Raw genomic sequence first — 17,285 nt, forward strand, 5'->3', positions numbered from 1 at the left:
GGGTCCTGGGTAATCGTAACTGGATTCTCTGCCTTTGCTGGTGAGCACCTTAACCACTATGCCATATCTCCAGCCCAATTTCCTTAATTTCTAATTTGACCTTTATTACTTCCTTATGCCTAATAATTTTGGTTGGCGCTTGCTTCTCTAAGTCACTGAGGTGCTTCATGAGGTTGTTTACTTTGACATCATTACGGTTTTTAATGTAGTCCTTCATCACTGTTAACTTCTGTTTGAGAACTGCTTGTGTTGTATCCTAGAGCTTCATTTCCATTTGGTCCTAGATATTTTAAATTTTACTCCCTGATTTCTTATAACAGTTCTTATTTTTTAAAAGATTTTATTTTGGGGGGGGGGGTTGAGGTAGGGTCTCACTCTAGCCCAGGCTGACCTGAAATTCACTATGTAGCCTCAGGGTGGCCTCAAACTCAGGGCGATCCTCCTACCTCTGCTTACCGAGTGCTGGGATTAAAGGCATGCACCACCACGCCCAGCTAAAAGTATTTTGTAAAATTTGTTTATTTATTTGAGAGAGAGAAAGAGGCAGACAGAGAGAAAGAAGGAAAGAATGGGCATGCCAGGGCCTCCAGCCACTGCAAACAAACTCCAGATGTATGTGCCACCTTGTGCACCTGGCTTACATGGAGAATTGAACCCGGATCCTTTGGCTTTGCAGGCAACCACCTTAAGTGCTAAAGCCATCTCAAGCCAGCCCAAAAATATTTTTACTTACTTATTTGAGAGAGAGAGAAGTATGGGCCACGGCCTCTTGATGCTGCAAATGAACTCAAATGAATATACTTCTTTGGGTACTTTATATGGGTCCTGGGGAATTGGACCTGGGTCCTTTGGCTTTGCAGGCAAGCGCCTTAACACTAAGCCATCTCTCCAGCCCTCTAGTTCTTTTCTTTTTTCTTTTTTTTCTTCTTTTCTTCCTTCACTCATCTGTTTGCTTGGATCATCTTTAAGGCTATTGATTTTCTCTTCTGATTTTTTTGTTTTGTTTTGTTTTTTCAAGGTAGGGGCTGACCTCAAACTCACAGGGATCCTCCTACCTCAGCCTCCTGAGTGCTGGGATTAAAGACATGGGATGCCAATTAATCATCTTTTAAACTAAACCTTTGAATACTGTGTCTAGCAATTCAACCATTTCAGTGTCTTCAATTTTGTTTTCGAAGAGTCGTGAGTTTCCTGGATGCTTGTTTACGGATTTCTCTTCTCACAGTTCTTTTTTGTTTTTTGGTTTTCTAAGGTAAGGTCTCACTCTAGCTCAGGCTGACCTGGAATTCACTATGTAGTCTCAGGGTGGCCTCGAACTCTTGGCGATCCTCCTGCCTCTGCCTCCTGAGTGCTGGGATTAAAGTTGTGCGCCACCACGCCCGGCTTTTCTCACAGTTCTTGTGTTTCCATGTTGGCATTTGTGTTTCTGGTTCAGTTCTGCCCATGTGTACACTCTTGCCTTGTCAGCATGACTTGCTGATTCTATGAAAAACAGACCTGTGTGGACGTATCTGAATCCAAGCTACAACTAGATTTCTGTCTCCATGCTGGTTCTCAGAGTGGTCCCCCACTTAGATAGTGGAGGGAAGGAGGCCTGTAAGGTTTAGAGATACAGAAACACCTTCTTTTGCTAAGTAGTTTGGTTGTAAGACTTCTCCCAAGGCCTTTCACCTCCATGGTACCAATGAACAGAGCAGGAAGCACAGGTTCCCTCCTTCATGTACTGTGCGGTGGACAGAACTCCCGCTTTAAAGCAGCTTTGCGGTGACAGCTTGTGCATTTGTAAGCAAGTGTCTAACCACTGAGCAGCCTCCCCAGCCCAGCTTGTACATTTGTGAAAGTGCCCCTGGGCTCTACATTATTCTTTTGTGCATAGCCCTACTGAGCGAGAGCCTTTCCCCTTTTCTACCATTTTGTTTAGTGTTCTATGTTAAGGTCCTTGCCATCATCATTCCTTTCACCCCCCCCTTCCTTCCTTTCTTTCTCCCTTCCTCTTCCTTCATTCCTTTCTCCTCCTTCCCTCCCTTTTTCCCTACCTTCCTTACTTTTTGTGCTGAGAATCAAAAATAGCTACATGCGCTGGGCATGGCGGTGCACACCTTTAATCCCAGCGTTGGGAGGTAGAGGTAAGAGGATCTCCGTGAGTTTAAGGGCTTCCTGAGACTACATACTCTACATACACTAGCCTGGGATAGAGTGAAACCCTACCTCGAAACCCCTCCACCAAAAAAAAATAAATAAAATGCATCCTAGGCAAGTGCTCTTCCACTGAGCTACATTACATTCCATGAGCTACATTACAACCCTAAAGTTCAGTGTTCCTAGAATTGACCTGGTCTGTACTGTCTGCTTCATACTGTTGTCTTTCTGTGATGGTTTACCTTCATTGTAAGTTTGACTGAATTTGCAATTACATTAAAACATGCAGGAAAACATGGTGTGTGTGTGGGGGGGGGGGGAGAGAATGGTTTAGAACATGTGCTTAGCCCACATGGGGTCAACTTAAATCTCTAACACTGGAGGAAGGAGGAAAGGAAGAAGAGAGGGAAAGTGTGTGTGTGTGTGTGTGTGTGTGTGTGTGTGTGTGTGAGAGAGAGAGAGAGAGAGAGAGAGAGAGAGAGTAGGGGGTGGAATAAGGAGGAGAAACAGACAAAGAAATACATGGAAATGAATCAACTGATTCACACTGTCTGCCAAAACAAAGTATAACAATCTCTAAGGATAAAATAATCTAGCACTTAACATTCTAAAATTCACAATGTTTAGAAAATAAACAAAGCTAAAAGAAAACAAAAAAAAAAAGAACAAAACTCTACATGTAAGGAAGCAGAGAAATACATTCTATAGCCAGGACAAGAAAAAAAAATTGTTTAACAAAGACTCAAAATGTCAGAATTATCAATCAAGCCCAGGCATGGTGGCTACACCTTTAATCCTAGCACTTGGGAGGCTGAGGTAGAAGGATCACCTTGAGCTCCGGGTCAGCCTGGGCTTGAATGAAATTTAAAAAAAGAGAGAGAGAGAGAGAGATTGAACCAGAGCCATGCTAGGTAAGCATTGTACCACTGAGCTATACCCTCACCTCAAGGATATATAAATAAGGAAAAGGAAAATAAATATACAATATCAGCTGGGAATGGTGGTGCATGCTTTTCATTCTAACATAGGGGAGGCTGTGGCAAGAGGCTTGCTGTATGTTTGAGGCTAGCCTGGGTTACAGAGTGAGTTCCAGGTCAGCCTGGGCTAGAGTGAGAACTTGTTTTCAAAAATATATAGTATCTTTTTTTTTTTTTTTGAGGCAAGCCCAACAGGCTGCCCTTTTTAATTTTATGCAAGAGAGTGTGAGAGAGTTTGAGAGAGAATTGGGAGGACAGGGCCTTTAGCCATGGCAATCAAACACCAGACATGTGTGTCCCTTTGTGTGCATGGGCAAATTTGTGCACTTGCCTCACTTTGTGTGTCTGGATTACGTGGGACTTGGAGAGTTCAGCATGAGTCCTTGGCTTCGCAGGCAGGCACCTTAACCACTAAGTAATCTCTCCAGCCCATAGTATCTTTTTCTGTTGTTGTTTTGTTTTATTTTGTTTGAGACAGGGTCTCACTATGTAGCCCATGCTGGCTTTGAACTTTTGATATTCTTGCCACTGGTTTCTGAATATAGTTTCTGAAAGTATAGGCAGGTATCACCATACTGAGCCAAATAAAAATGAAAATCTAACTTCCAAATACCAAGGTCTATCAACTTGAAGCATAGCATTAGAACTAAGAAAATATAATACAACATATTGGACAAAAGATACAAGGTGTTACTCATATACAGGATGGATAAATCCTTCAGATCTAATTTACAGCACTAATACTATACTGCTAATACTGTATTATATCTTTCTTTTTTCTTTTTCTTTAAAGTTGCTTAGAACACACTATCCTTCTGCCTCTGCTCCTTCTTCTTCTTCTTTAATTTAAGGCTGGAAATATGACTCGGTGGTCAAAGGTGTTTGCTTATTAAGCCTGACAGCCTGGGTTTAATTCCCCAGTATGCAGATAAAACCAGATGCACAAAGTAGCATTTGTGTCTGGAGTTTATTTATTGTGGCAACAGGCCCTGGTATGCCCTTTCTTTCTCCCTCTCTCTCTGTTTGTAAAAAAATAAGAAATAAAATCTTTTAGAAAAATTTAACATTTTATTTAATACAATAGTAAACATGTATTTGAATATATAATTAATCTGAAGTTATTAAGTATTTTACATAGTAGTAATTTAGTGCTGTCTTCAAAATCCTATCTTATTTTAGACAAATAAGACATGCTTAAAATGTTGCATAGTTGTTGATGAGTTTGTCTGCCTCTGCTTCCGGAGGACTGAGATTACGGGTTTGTCTCGCCATGCTTGCTCCACCGTGCTGCGTTGCTGGTTGTTCGAGACATATTCTCTACATGTAGCCTTGTCTGGCCTAGTCCTTGCTAGTCCAGGCTGCTCTCAAACTTGTGGCAATCGCCCTGCACTGGCCTTCCGACTGCTGAGGCACACGTCACCCTATGCAGTGTTTGCATGCTTGACATTTACTGAGGGGGTATCTTTTGTTCTTTCATCACAAATAAAGGTACTGTGACCAGGTGGTCATGCTAACCATCTTGACTTTAGCCTCAGTTTATTTAAATATCATGACGCACACCTAATGCACACATTCTCTCTCTCTCTATTTGCCTCTTCCTCGCTCTCCTTCCCTCCCTATCTCTCAAGTAAAAATAAATAGGGCTGGAGAGATGGGTTCGTGGTTAAGCGCTTGCCTGTGAAGCCTAAGGACCCTGGTTCGAGGCTTGCTTCCCAAGGACCCACATTAGCCAGATACGTAAGGGGGCGCACGTGTCTGGAGTTTGTCTGCAGTGGTTGGAGGCCCTGGCGTGCCCATTTTCCCTCTCTCTCTATCTGCCTCTTTCTATCTCTGTCTGTCACTCTTAAATAAATAAATAACTAATTAAAAATACATACACAAATAAATAAATAAATAAAATATCTTAAAATATGCGTGATTTTTCTTTTACAATATTATTTTAGAAAAGAAGAAGAAGAGGGGCAAGAAAATGAAGTGTACGGAGACAAAGCACTAGCTGCAGAGGGGAGAGAGGCAGGTGTCTGGAGCAGAAACTGCAGTGGGAGGCTGTGCTGAGCATGAAACATGCAGTGTACCTGACAGATTCCTGGATACTAAGTATCAGGCATATCAGAGTTAAAAGCTCTGGAGAGGTCTGGTCATGAGGGGGGACCCCACTTGAGTTTTACCTCCTAGAGGACAACCAGGGTCTTCTAGCAAATAACAAAGAAATAGCTTCTCTGTTTTTCTGTAGAGAAAGGAAAACTGTATCCATTTTGAAACATGCCAGGACGTGTTGGCAGGTCCTTGGGGAAGGGCGGTGGAGGACAAAGCCTGTCCCCCTCCCCCTAGGCCAACAGAAACTGTATCAGTAGAGCTGAACCTAAGGAGCCTTGTCAGGGCACAATAAAGGGGGCAGGGATGGAGAATACCCATTCCCTTCCTTCCCTAGGTTCATGTGTATATATATATCAAGGAGAAAGAGAAAGACAGAGAGAGAGAGAGAGAGAGAGAGAGAGAGGGGGAGGGAGGGAGGGAGGGAGGGGGGAATGAATGAACCCACCAGGGCCTCTAACACTGCAAACAAACTGCAGATGTATTCACTACTTTGTGCATCTGGCTTTATGTGGTACTGAGCAATTGAACCCAGGTCGTTAGGCATTACAGGCAAGTGCCTTGACCCCTGAGCCATCTCTCCAGCCCCAGAAGTTGTGTTTTTTCCACTTTTTAAAAAATATCACAATTACATGTTTATACATCACTTAACTAGGGCTTCCCTAAGGTTCTCCTAGCTGTGGACCCACTGCTATAAGATATTCTATGCCAGACATGATGCTCTCCTCAAGGTGTTAGCCAGTTTTATGTTGCTGGGACAAAATAACCCAGGGGAGGAAGAATATAATTTGAATCATGTTTGCAGAGGTTTCAGTCCAAGGTCAGCGGGATCCTTGCTTTAAGCATACGCGGGACAGAAGATTACGACAGTGGGGGTGGGTGACAAAGATGACTTCTTACCACATGGTTGACATTTGATCAATAAATGTTTGTTTGTTTGTGTTTTCAGGGTAGGGTCTCACTCTAGCTCAGGCTAACCTGAAATGCACTGTGTTGTCTCAGGTGGCAAAGCAAAAATCATTTTTTTTTTTTTCTGGAAGATAGTTAACAAATATCCCCTTGAACAATTGTAACATATAACTTTACAATTACTAATTTATTTGCATGTGGAAGGAGATGTATCAAGGTCTCTTATTGCTGCAAAGAAACACCATGGAATTTGTCAAAATGTTTAAGTAGCCATGATTTAGATCATTTGAAGTCCTGGAATCTTATTTTGTCTGTTTGCTCCTTCAAGGCAAAAATCAATGGAACCAGTAGCTAGCTACACTTTACAGATTTGAAGTTGGAATAATAAAAAAAAAAAAAAGCAAAATTGTGACATTACATGACACTGTGAATTACATTGCAAATCAATATATAATGCTAACTTTTTCTTCATGATATCACTTACAATGTTATCTAGAGAAAATTTTACTCAACAACTCAGTAGAGATTATTGGGGCTTATTATGATATGATATAATGATATGATATGAGGTTACTGAATACATACAAATAGTCCAGAGTTTCTAGGTAATAAATAACACTCAAACCATGAAGCAAGTTCCTGTATACACAAGTGCAATTTTTGAGAAAATTGACAATGGAGTGACCACTTATGAAAGTTACAGGCATAAAACCTATGCCACTAATTAAGATTATTATCTGTTGAATTCAATTTGTTTTGACTTCATTGATATCTGAAGACTATAGAAAAGCTATTGAAAAGATATTTCTTGGGTTGGAGAGCTAGCTCAGCAGTTCTGGGTGCTTGCTTGCAAGGCTTGACAGCATAGGCTCAAATCCCTAGTGCCCATGTCGAGCGGGTCACACCAAGTAGCACATGCATCTGGAGTGTGCTTGCGGTGATGTGAGGCCCTGCCATGCCCACTCATTCTCTCCTTTTCCCTGCTTGTAAATAAATAAATAGCTTAAAAATATGTATATTTTCCTCAGTTTTACAGACATATAGACATATGCATGCACATGTACATGCTTACCAAACTTGGATAAAAAAAGAAGTGTTTGTGTCTAATCTGAAGTTATCAGGACCCACATTAAATGAGAAATTTGCATGGAAGATCATACAATAAGAGAACTATATCTTTAAAAGGTAAATTATGAAATGTATCAACATTCTAGCCTATTTTCTTGTTAGGAGGCATCTTATTTGAATCTTATAGGTTGTATGATGTCAAAGATAGGAAATGACCTCAATGATGCTATGATACGTTTTAATACAAAAAATTTATTCATATTTGTGGCATAGTCCTACTACAACTTTTATTGAATGAAACCATCAATAAAGAGTTCACTAATTTTTGATTTGTCACTTTCATTTTTTATAGCTAAAATTCTCTCCCTCATTTACAACTGAAATACATGATTCTGACATTGGAAGATGGGGTGGTAAGAATGACAAGAATGTAGCATGTTGAGGCAAATATGTTACTTCAGTCAAGTTATTTTATTCAAGTACCACGTAACCTTTCTGAGTTTGTCTTCTGCTCTTTGAACTATGGATGATAACAACATGAGCTACTTCATTTGGACTAGTTAATTTGGGAAAAAAAGTTGAATTCCTAATATATCCCTTTTTTGAAACAAATCAATGACCCAATGCTTTATATGCAAAAATTCCTATTAAAAAAGTATTAGTTAAGGCTAGGTGTGGTGGAGCACACCTTTAATCCCAGCATTTGGGACGCAGAGGTAGGAAGATAGCTGTGAATTTGAGGCCACCCTGAGATTACATTGGAAAGAATGTAAGAGCCAAATAAAGGGTAGGACTTCTTACAATGTGCTCCTCCAGACACAAAATGTCCTGGATATCCATGACCTCACTGTGGCTGATGCTACCTACAGAAGGCCATCATAATAGAAGGAAAAAATGATGACATCAAAATAAAATAGAGGGCTAGAGGGATGGCTTTGTGGTTAAGGCACTTGCCTGCAAAGCCAAAGGACCCAGGTTCAATTCCCTAGGACCCATGTTAGCCAGTCGCACAAGGGGCACATGTGTCTGGAGTTTGTTTGCAGTGGCTGGAGACCCTGGCATGCCTGTTCTCTCTCTCCCTCTTTCTCTGTCAAATAAATAAAGTATTTTTTAAAAGCCTTTAAAAAAGAAAAGAGAGACTGATTGAGAGGGGGAAGGGTTATGATGGAGAGTGGAATTTCAAAGGGGAAAGTAGCGGGGGGAAGGGAGGGTATAGTCTACCATTATGGAAGTTGTCAATAAAAAAATTTTTTTTAAAGTCTCAGGTAGAGGTTAGGTGTGGTGACACAAACCTATAATATCACCACTTAGGAGGCTGAGGCAAGAAGATTGAATGTTCAAGGCTAGCCTTGGCTACATAGTGAAACTGTTTCAAAGGAACAAAAATCCAGCAAACAAAAAGTCTTATAAGTTTTATATATGCAAATATGAATGCTTGTCATAATGTTAAATGGACGTACATGATGTTGAACATATGTAATATAATTCCCATTTATGTCTTTAACATGTTTGTTTACACAGATATTTTCTGAAAGAATAAACAAGAAATTGTTGATCTCTTCCACCTCTTCTTCCTCTTTCTTTCCTTCTTTATTTCTCCACTTCCTTCTTCTCTCCTTTCCATCCACCCTCCCTTCTTCCTTTTCCTTCCTTCCTTCCTTCTTCCTTCCTTTCTTTTGTCAAGCACATGCTCTGTCACTGCGTTGCTTAAACCCTTGCTGACGGATTTTCTGTAGAGTAGCTCTGTGCCAATAATTCCATAATTATAGACAATAAACCAGATAATTCTCTCCCCTCCATCACTTTCCCCTTCACAAACCCACTCTCCATCATATCCCCTCCTTCTCTCAATTAGTCTTTTTTATTTTGTCACCTCCTTCTTGCAATTAGTCTCTTTTATTTTGCTTGACATCCTAATCTTAAGATACCTGTTAAATAAGCAAATGGTGAATATAAGTTACCAATTAGATTTTGATCTTCAGGTTGATTTTCAACGTAGCTTCTGGCTGGGTATGGTGGCACATCCCTTTAATTTTAATCCCAGCATTTGGGAGGCAGAGGTCGGAGGATGTTATTTCCAGAGCATCCTCAGACTATCGAGTGAATTCCAGGTCATTCTGGGCTAGAGCAAGACCCTATCTTGAAAATCAAAAACAAGAACTGAAAATAGCATCTGAAGGGCTGGAGAGATGGCATATCACTTAAGGTGATTGCCTGTGAAGCCTAAGGATCCAGGTTTGATTTCCCAGTACTCATGTAAGCCAGATGCGCAAGGAGGCACATGCATCTAGAGTTTGTTTCCAGTGGCTGGAGCTCCTGGCCCGCCCATTCTTTCTCTCTCTCTCAAATAAATAAATGAATAAATTAAGAATTACATAAAATAGCATCTAAATTTATAACTAAATAGTCTTGAATGCCATGAGGATGGATGAGATAACTTAGAGAGTGCTGACGAAATCAAAAAGATCCTGGGACGGAGCCTGGGGCAACTCAAACTTTACATTAGAAAGATGAAAATGAGGTCCTGACCTTTTGCTCAGAAGAGATCTGGGCCCCGTAGGGTCTAGCTATTTTCCTGTGAACCCATGCCTTGGAAACCTTATGATCTATGAAGCTATGGGAATAGAGTTCCTCCCTGATGTCTTTCAGCAATTGTGCCTATGGCTTTCCCCATTGACGATGATGACAAGATCGTCGGAGGATACACCTGCGCACCGAATTCTGTCCCCTACCAGGTGTCCCTGAACTCTGGCTACCACTTCTGCGGAGGCTCCCTCATCAATAACCAGTGGGTGGTGTCTGCAGCTCACTGCTACAAGTCCCGCATCCAAGTGAGACTTGGGGAGGATAACATTAGAGTCAATGAGGGGACTGAGCAGTTCATCAATGCTGCCAAGGCCATCCGTCACCCCAAGTACAACAGCAAGACCCTGGACAATGACATCATGCTGATCAAGCTCTCCTCTCCCGCAACCATCAACTCCCGGGTGGCCACGGTAGCCTTGCCCAGCTCCTGTGCTCCTGCTGGTACCCAGTGCCTCATCTCCGGCTGGGGAAACACCCTGAGCTTTGGTGTGAACAACCCAGACCTGCTGCAGTGTCTGGACGCCCGGGTGCTGTCTCAGGCTGCGTGCGAAGCCTCCTACCCTGGGGAGATCACCAAGAACATGTTCTGTGCTGGCTTCCTCGAAGGAGGCAAGGATTCCTGCCAGGGTGACTCTGGCTGCCCTGTGGTCTGCAATGGGCAGCTCCAGGGAATCGTGTCCTGGGGTTATGGCTGTGCCCTGAAGAACAGTCCTGGAGTGTACACCAAGGTGTGCAACTTCGTGAGCTGGATTCAGGCGACTATTGCTGCCAACTGAAGTACTCGGGGCCCTGTGCAGACACTGTGCCAATAAAATGAGTTTGACCCCGCAAAAAAAAAAAAAAAAAAAAAAAAAGAAAAAGAAAGAAAGATGAAAATGAGGTAGCAGTGAATCCTGGGAAGACATAGCTCTAGATTTGGAGAAAAACCTGTACATCTGTAAAGAAAGCAAGATCAGAGGACAAGGAAGAAACTAACAAAGTTGTCAAGCTCAGAGCTACAATACCTTCACCAATTAAATGGAGGCTGGGGTTTGTAGCTCAGTGGTGGTGTGCTTGCCTAAGAGACCCTGGTCTCAATTTGAAAACTGAATAAAAGATTAATGTGGAGCATTAAGCATTAAATTAATGAATTATTACATTAAACTAATTAAAATTGAAATTGATATTTTGAGCCACCAAGCTATTTATTTCAAGGAACAATTGGAAGCACTTGTGAGGGGGAAAGAACCAGGAATTGTTCAAAGCTGCCACTCTATCCTTGTGGCTATTCCATTGGTGTGAAATTGGTTATTTCACCAAAACAAGTAGACTTTAGTAAATTAATTGTGTTTGACTAATTTTCCTATTCTCAAAGAGACTGCTTACATCTGTCTGTCTGTCTATCTATCTATCTATCTATCAATCATGTATAACTTCAAACAGTGCATTGGGCTGCAGAATAACCTATTTTAGTTACAGGTTTCAAATGTTGTTAGTTCTAATGACTTCAGCTCTCTCCTGATTTCCACTGTCTGATCTTGATATATTCACCTGCCTCAGTTGCTTCAACAACAGAGGGAAAAACTAACTCCTGTCTTCCCTGGATCATGGGATTGTCATGGCAACAAAGTGAGGTAGCCGACTCTATGGAGACTCAAGGCAATGTCTGTCGAAATGAGCACAGTGAGAGGTTCCTGACCCACCCGGTGTCTCCTCAGAACTTGTGGAACGCATGTTCTTCCCAAAGCTCTACCTAGAGGCCAGAAGTGGCTATCCTGAAGATATTTACACAATTTCACCCATAAAATGTCAATTTCACATAATTCAACCTGTTCCAAGTTTTTAATAGTGAACAGAAAATGATATCTAATCGTTCAGAATCAGCTACATTTCCCATCATAGTCCCAACAGAATAAGACTATTTATTTGTGGTTTTAAATGTGAAAATTCTGTTACTTTTGAGTTTAGACTCGGCCCACCTCCCACTTTCCCTATATGAACATTTCATTCAGAGCCCAGTGTTTATCATAGAGAGCTACAAACAGAAGCAGCGGAAAGACATTTCTCCCCATTCTTCCTTCCTCGCTCCTTATTTCCCTTCCTCAAGCTCTCTAAGACAAAAATTTACCTTTGTGCCACTTTTCCTAACTAAAAAGAGTAAACTAGAAGAGGCAGTTGGCTTATAGGTTAGTAAAAGCTAGATTTTACCTCAACAAACAAATCCAAAAACTGGCTTTTTAAAAATTGTTTTTTTCATCTTTTGCCTTTCTGGTTGCTAGAGCCCAGAGCTTCATGTGTCTCAGCAGATGCTGTACTACGGAGCTACCCGCCCAGGGCTCGAGTCGCAGTGACGTCAGCAAAGCAAATGCGGATGGACCTCACCTCGCTGAGGTCCTTCTGCAGGTAGACGCTATTCAAAGTTATTTCCGAGATTCAGGATGAGGCAGAGACCATCTTGTTAAGAGCGTCCTTGCACATCAAAACAGTGAGAAGATGGTTGGAGAAATGGCTTAGTGGTTTAAGGCGCTTGCTTGTGAAGCCTAAGGACTCATGTTTAATTTTCCAGGTCCCATGTAAGCCACACGCACAAAGTGACACGTGTGCAAGGTAGCACATATGTCCGAGGGGCGCAAGCGTCTGGATTTTGATTGCAGTGGCTGGAGGCTCTGATGCACCAATTCTCTCTTTCACATAAAAAGCAAGGCCAGGGCTGGAGAGATGGCTTAGCGGTTAAGCACTTGCCTGTGAAGCCTCAGGACCCCGGTTCGAGGCTCGGTTCCCCAGGTCCCACATTAGCCAGATGCACAAGGGGGCGCACGCGTCTGGAGTTCGTTTGCAGAGGCTGGAAGCCCTGGCGCGCCCATTCTCTCTCTCTCCCTCTATCTGTCTTTCTCTCTGTGTCTGTCGCTCTCAAATAAATAAATAAATAATTAAAAAAAAAAAAAAGCAAGGCCACTCTGTTGGGCTTCTTTCAAAAAAACAAACACCACCACCCCACCCCCCGCCCCCACAAATATTAAAAAAACAGTGAGAAGAGACGCTGGGAATCATATTTTAACTCTGTTATCATGGAAATGATACTACTTATGTACTTTTTCTTTCTTTCTTCCTTTCTTTTTCTCGTTTTCTGAAGTAGGGTCTCACTTTAGCCCAGGCTGACCTGGAATTCACTATGTATCTCAGAGTGGCCTTGAACTCACAGCAATCCTCCTACCTCTGCCTCTCAGGTGCTGGGATTAAAGGTATGTGCCACCGCACCCACCTTTTCTCATACACTTCTATTCTTGGCCGGACAAGTTGTCTGTCTCTTCTCAACTTACACATGCTCCTAGAAGGAGAAGCATAAGAACTAGAGGACAACTCCCCCTGGAAAGACTGATGGAGTGGGCAAGGGTAACTTCCTAGATAGCTAGGTGGGTTACCATCACATTTACAGAGTAAGCTCTATTACTTGAATGAATATTGAAAAATAGTTAATTTCTAGAATTTTATGGAGACCCCGATTTGCTAGTATACTCTGTGGGAGACTTCTGTAGAAGGCTGTTTTCTTTTACTTAATTGTTGTTATCTATTTTCAATTAATTTACATAATAACAAAATCAGTGTTTGCTATTTGTGGTGCTGCACACCTTTAATCCCAGCACTCAGGAGGCAGAGGAAGGTGGGTTGCCACGAATTCAAGGCCAGCCTGGAACTAACTATATAGTGAATTCCAGGTCAACCTTGGCTAGATCAAAAACCCTACCTCAAAAAAAAAAAAAGAAAAACAGAAAGAAAGAAATCATTGTTATGTTTAGCCTGTTCTGTATTTTATAAGTCATACTCTCTTTGCTGAAAATGAGCTTAAATGAGAAACATTAATTTTAGCTCTAACACACACAAAACTTCAGAATACCCATATATATCTATATATATGTATTTATATGTCCTCAAATACTGTTTACATGAACCATTAATTTGCAAAGGAATACAGATGACGTTTGCATAAAGTAAATGAAATAATTGGTTTCTTCATGGTCAACCAGCTTCTTCTTTGAAACACCTACCCCATCACCAAGGTTGGAGTCATAGCACAATTGGGGGGATGCGTGCTTGTCCTGAAGCCCTGGATTCATCCCCAGCACAACATGAACTGTATATGATGATACTTGCCTGTCATCCCAGTACTTGGGAGTGGCAGGAAGATCAGAACTTCAAGGTTATATGTAACGAATTTGAGGCCAGCCTGTGTTACATATGACTCTGTCTCAAAAATCAAACCCAACTATACACAAACCTTCTTCATGAAATACTTCACAGGCAATCACATAGATAGCAGCAAAGCCATCTCTCTTATATATTAATACAGATACACTTATGAAAAACTTTGTTAGGTGGTAGTTAATCTAAAGTTGGCTCAGTATTTAGATAGCAGGATGAATTTCAGGTCAACCTTACACAAAGAACGAGTCTCTAGAGGCAAGATATAACTGCAGTGAGTTTCATCCACACACATAATCGTTAACATTCTGGATCAATTCTGAAAGGGAAAGTTTTCCTCAGTGCATATGTTTTAGACAAAATTATCTCCACAGTTGTCTTAACTTTCCACTTGAAAAGTTCATTTTGAAGCAAAGTTGTGGTCTGGCAAGTAGCCAGTCATTCGGACAATAAAGTAGACCATTCAAGTCACTCCCAGCACTTGGGAAAGTTGGGAATTCGTCAGCCTACCTGGAATGGGGCCAGTGAAGAATTGCAAAACCTTTGTGCACCTGTAGTGGATGCTTTAGATTGCTTCATCTTAACTGCCTTCTACTGCGTTCTCCTCACTGGAAGTCTCTTCTCCTGGGGGCTGCGACACTGTGAGATGCTGAGGTCACAGACGCTCATCACCTAGGACAGCTAACCACTTTTCTAATCGTATGAGAGGTGGGTGGGGAGTCCAGTATCTTATAAGCAGTGGTTTGTAAAGCAAATTAGAAAATAATAATGCTGCGAGATGCAAAATCAAACATAGATATAATCAGATGTAGAAAAACCAGTCATGCTGGACATGGTGGCGCACTCCTTTAATCCTAGCACTCAAGAGGCAGAGGTAGGATGATCACTGTGAGTTTGAGGCCACCCTGAGAGAACATAGTGAATTCCAGGTCAGCCTGGGTTAGAGTGAGACCCTACCTCAAAAAAAAAAAAGTTATTATCTTCAGCCAAGAGAATACTGTATTATCCTCCAGATGATGCTTATCCCCTCCCCCGCCTCCCACCTTAACTGTTTTATTTCTTTCTTACAGTTGAAGCAGCAAGACAGCATGCTTCTTTATTATGAGCCAATGCACTCACCCAGATGGTATCAAAAGCAGATGTTCCGCGTTTTAAATTCAAATCAAATTGTTATGAGAAGTATCCTCTGGCTAAGTTTTTTTTATTTTTTTATTTTTTGTCCTTATCCTCCCTCACCCTTCTAGTATGTTTCCTTTAATATCACCAGATCTGTTTTTCATAGATTTCCATTCTTTTGGAATATTATAACCTGTAATGTTAGGCCACTTAAATCCTCTCCTAATGGAAAGTGTGTGTGTGTGTGTGTGTGTGTGTGTGTGTGTGTGTGTGTTTTCTAGTGGTTAAGAATGACATTGCTCTTGAAATGACTGAGTCTAGAGTTCCTTCCTCATTCTTTTATGCGGCTTTTATTATCTTACTGTTCATACCTTCCCTCAACTGCCCTCCTATAGTTTGTTCTCACAGTAACAGTGCCAATATTATAATACCTATTGTTTATAGGGTGCTTTACACCTGAATAAAGCACTCTAATTTATTTGGTTTATTTATAACATTTTGATTCTTCTGAATATAATTTGTCAAAATTCTTTTCATGTGGAAAATTAGCCACACATGAGGCATAGATTGTTGTAGACTGTCTCGAGAAATGGTTTTCTTTTTTTAAAATAGATCTTATGTATTTACTAGAGAGAGAGAGAATGAGAAAATGGGTGTGCCAGGGCCTCTAGCCACCACCACGTGCATCTGGCTTACGTGGGATCTAGGGAATCGTACCTGGGTTCTTAGTCTTCACAGGGAAACGCCTTAACCACAAAGCCATCTCTCCAGCCCTAGAAATATTTTTCTTTTAACTACTTTCAGAGTTATACAAATCCTGAAATCTGAATCACTTCTAAAAAATATTAATTCTAGAATTGAAAGCTATAGAGCATGAATGGCTGCTATAGTTTTTCTACCCAAAGTTGTATTAGATAATGGCGTGTTTTTGATTTTTTTCATACAGAGTTACTATTATCAGTTACAGCATAGAAAAAAAATGATGCTAAGGTGTTACCTACTTTAAAGATATTTCTTGGGGATATTTCCAACTATGCATATGTGATATACACTGGTTCTTTTTTTTGTTTTTGTTTTTTTGAGGTAGGGTCTCACTGTAGCTCAGGCTGACCTGGAATTCACTATGTAGTCTTAGGGTGGCCTCAAACACAGAGTGATCCTCCTACCTCTGCCTCCTGAGTGCTGGGATTAAAGGCGTGCACCATCACGGCCAGCTGGTTCTATTTTTTAAAACTTTTATTATTTATTTGCCAGAAGAGGAAGGAGAAAGAGAATGGGCACATAAGGGCCTCTTGCCACTGCAAACAAACTCCAGACATATGTGCTACTTTGTGCATGTGGCTTTAAGGGGGTACTGGGGACTCAAACCTGGGTTCGCACATTTTGCAATTAAGCATCTTTAACTGCTAGGCTATTTCCCCAGCCTTGAAGCTTTTGTTGTTGCTGTTGTTATTGTGTTTGAGGTGGGAAAGATGGTAGATGACAGGCTCGACTTCATCTTTTTGCCAATGTCAGGTGACAAACAGCAGCAGGAGAGTGTGTCAAACACTGGCAAGGGGAAACTGGCCATAACACTCATAAGCCCGCCCCCAACATCACACCTCCTCCAGCAAGGCTCCGATTCCCAAATTACCACCACCTGCAGACCAAGCATGCAGAATGCATGAGTGTATGGAGGGAAGGCAACCCGATTCAAGCCACCAAACAGTCACCCTCTGCCTTCTTTGTTCTTTGAGACATGCCTCCTCCACCTCCCCAGTGCTGGTTTTCATTACAGTCGCCTAGCCTCAAGCCTACCATTGACATGCATTCTGGACATTTGAGCTCAGTCCTTCATACTGTGTGACAAGCACCTTACCCACTTTATCTCCCTTGCCCTGTGGAAGATATTCTTGAGGCATTCATTGTTGAAAAATATTTTAAATTACAATGATCAACATGTGTAAAGGAAAAATGCATGTTGCAATATCCTAATCTAATCTCCAGTGTAAAGGGAAAGAGAAATTAACAAAATATCCTGACAGAGATCCAAGATCTTTTTTCTTTTTCTTTTTCTTTTTCTTTTTCTTTTTCTTTTTCTTTTTCTTTTTCTTTTTCTTTTTCTTTTTCTTTTTCTTTTTCTTTTTCTTTTCTTTTCTTTTCTTTTCTTTTCTTTTCTTTTCTTTTCTTTTCTTTTCTTTTCTTTTCTTTTTTTTTTTTGTTCAAGGTAGGGTCTCA

At 41.2% G+C, this 17,285-nt stretch overlaps 1 protein-coding gene across 1 annotated transcript; it reads left to right on the forward strand.

Annotated features, from left to right (window-relative positions):
* The first annotated feature begins 791 nt into the window (after positions 1-791).
* On the forward strand, positions 792-10,549 carry LOC123459520 (trypsin-like). The gene is made up of 2 exons (XM_045146265.1): positions 792-822; positions 9,837-10,549. The coding sequence occupies exons 1-2, from the start codon at positions 792-794 to the stop codon at positions 10,547-10,549; spliced, it is 744 nt and encodes a 247-aa protein (XP_045002200.1).
* Positions 10,550-17,285: the final 6,736 nt, after the last annotated feature.

The sequence above is a fragment of the Jaculus jaculus genome, chromosome 3 (assembly GCF_020740685.1).
Source record: "Jaculus jaculus isolate mJacJac1 chromosome 3, mJacJac1.mat.Y.cur, whole genome shotgun sequence".
Classification (NCBI taxonomy): Eukaryota; Metazoa; Chordata; class Mammalia; order Rodentia; family Dipodidae; genus Jaculus; species Jaculus jaculus.

Bases quoted from the DNA above. Each gene is read 5' to 3' on its own strand.
- LOC123459520 (XM_045146265.1), top strand. From the start codon at position 792: ATGAATATACTTCTTTGGGTACTTTATATGG. The intron at 823-9,836 runs GTCCTGGGGAAT...GATGTCTTTCAG, and splicing joins TCTTTGGGTACTTTATATGG to CAATTGTGCCTATGGCTTTC.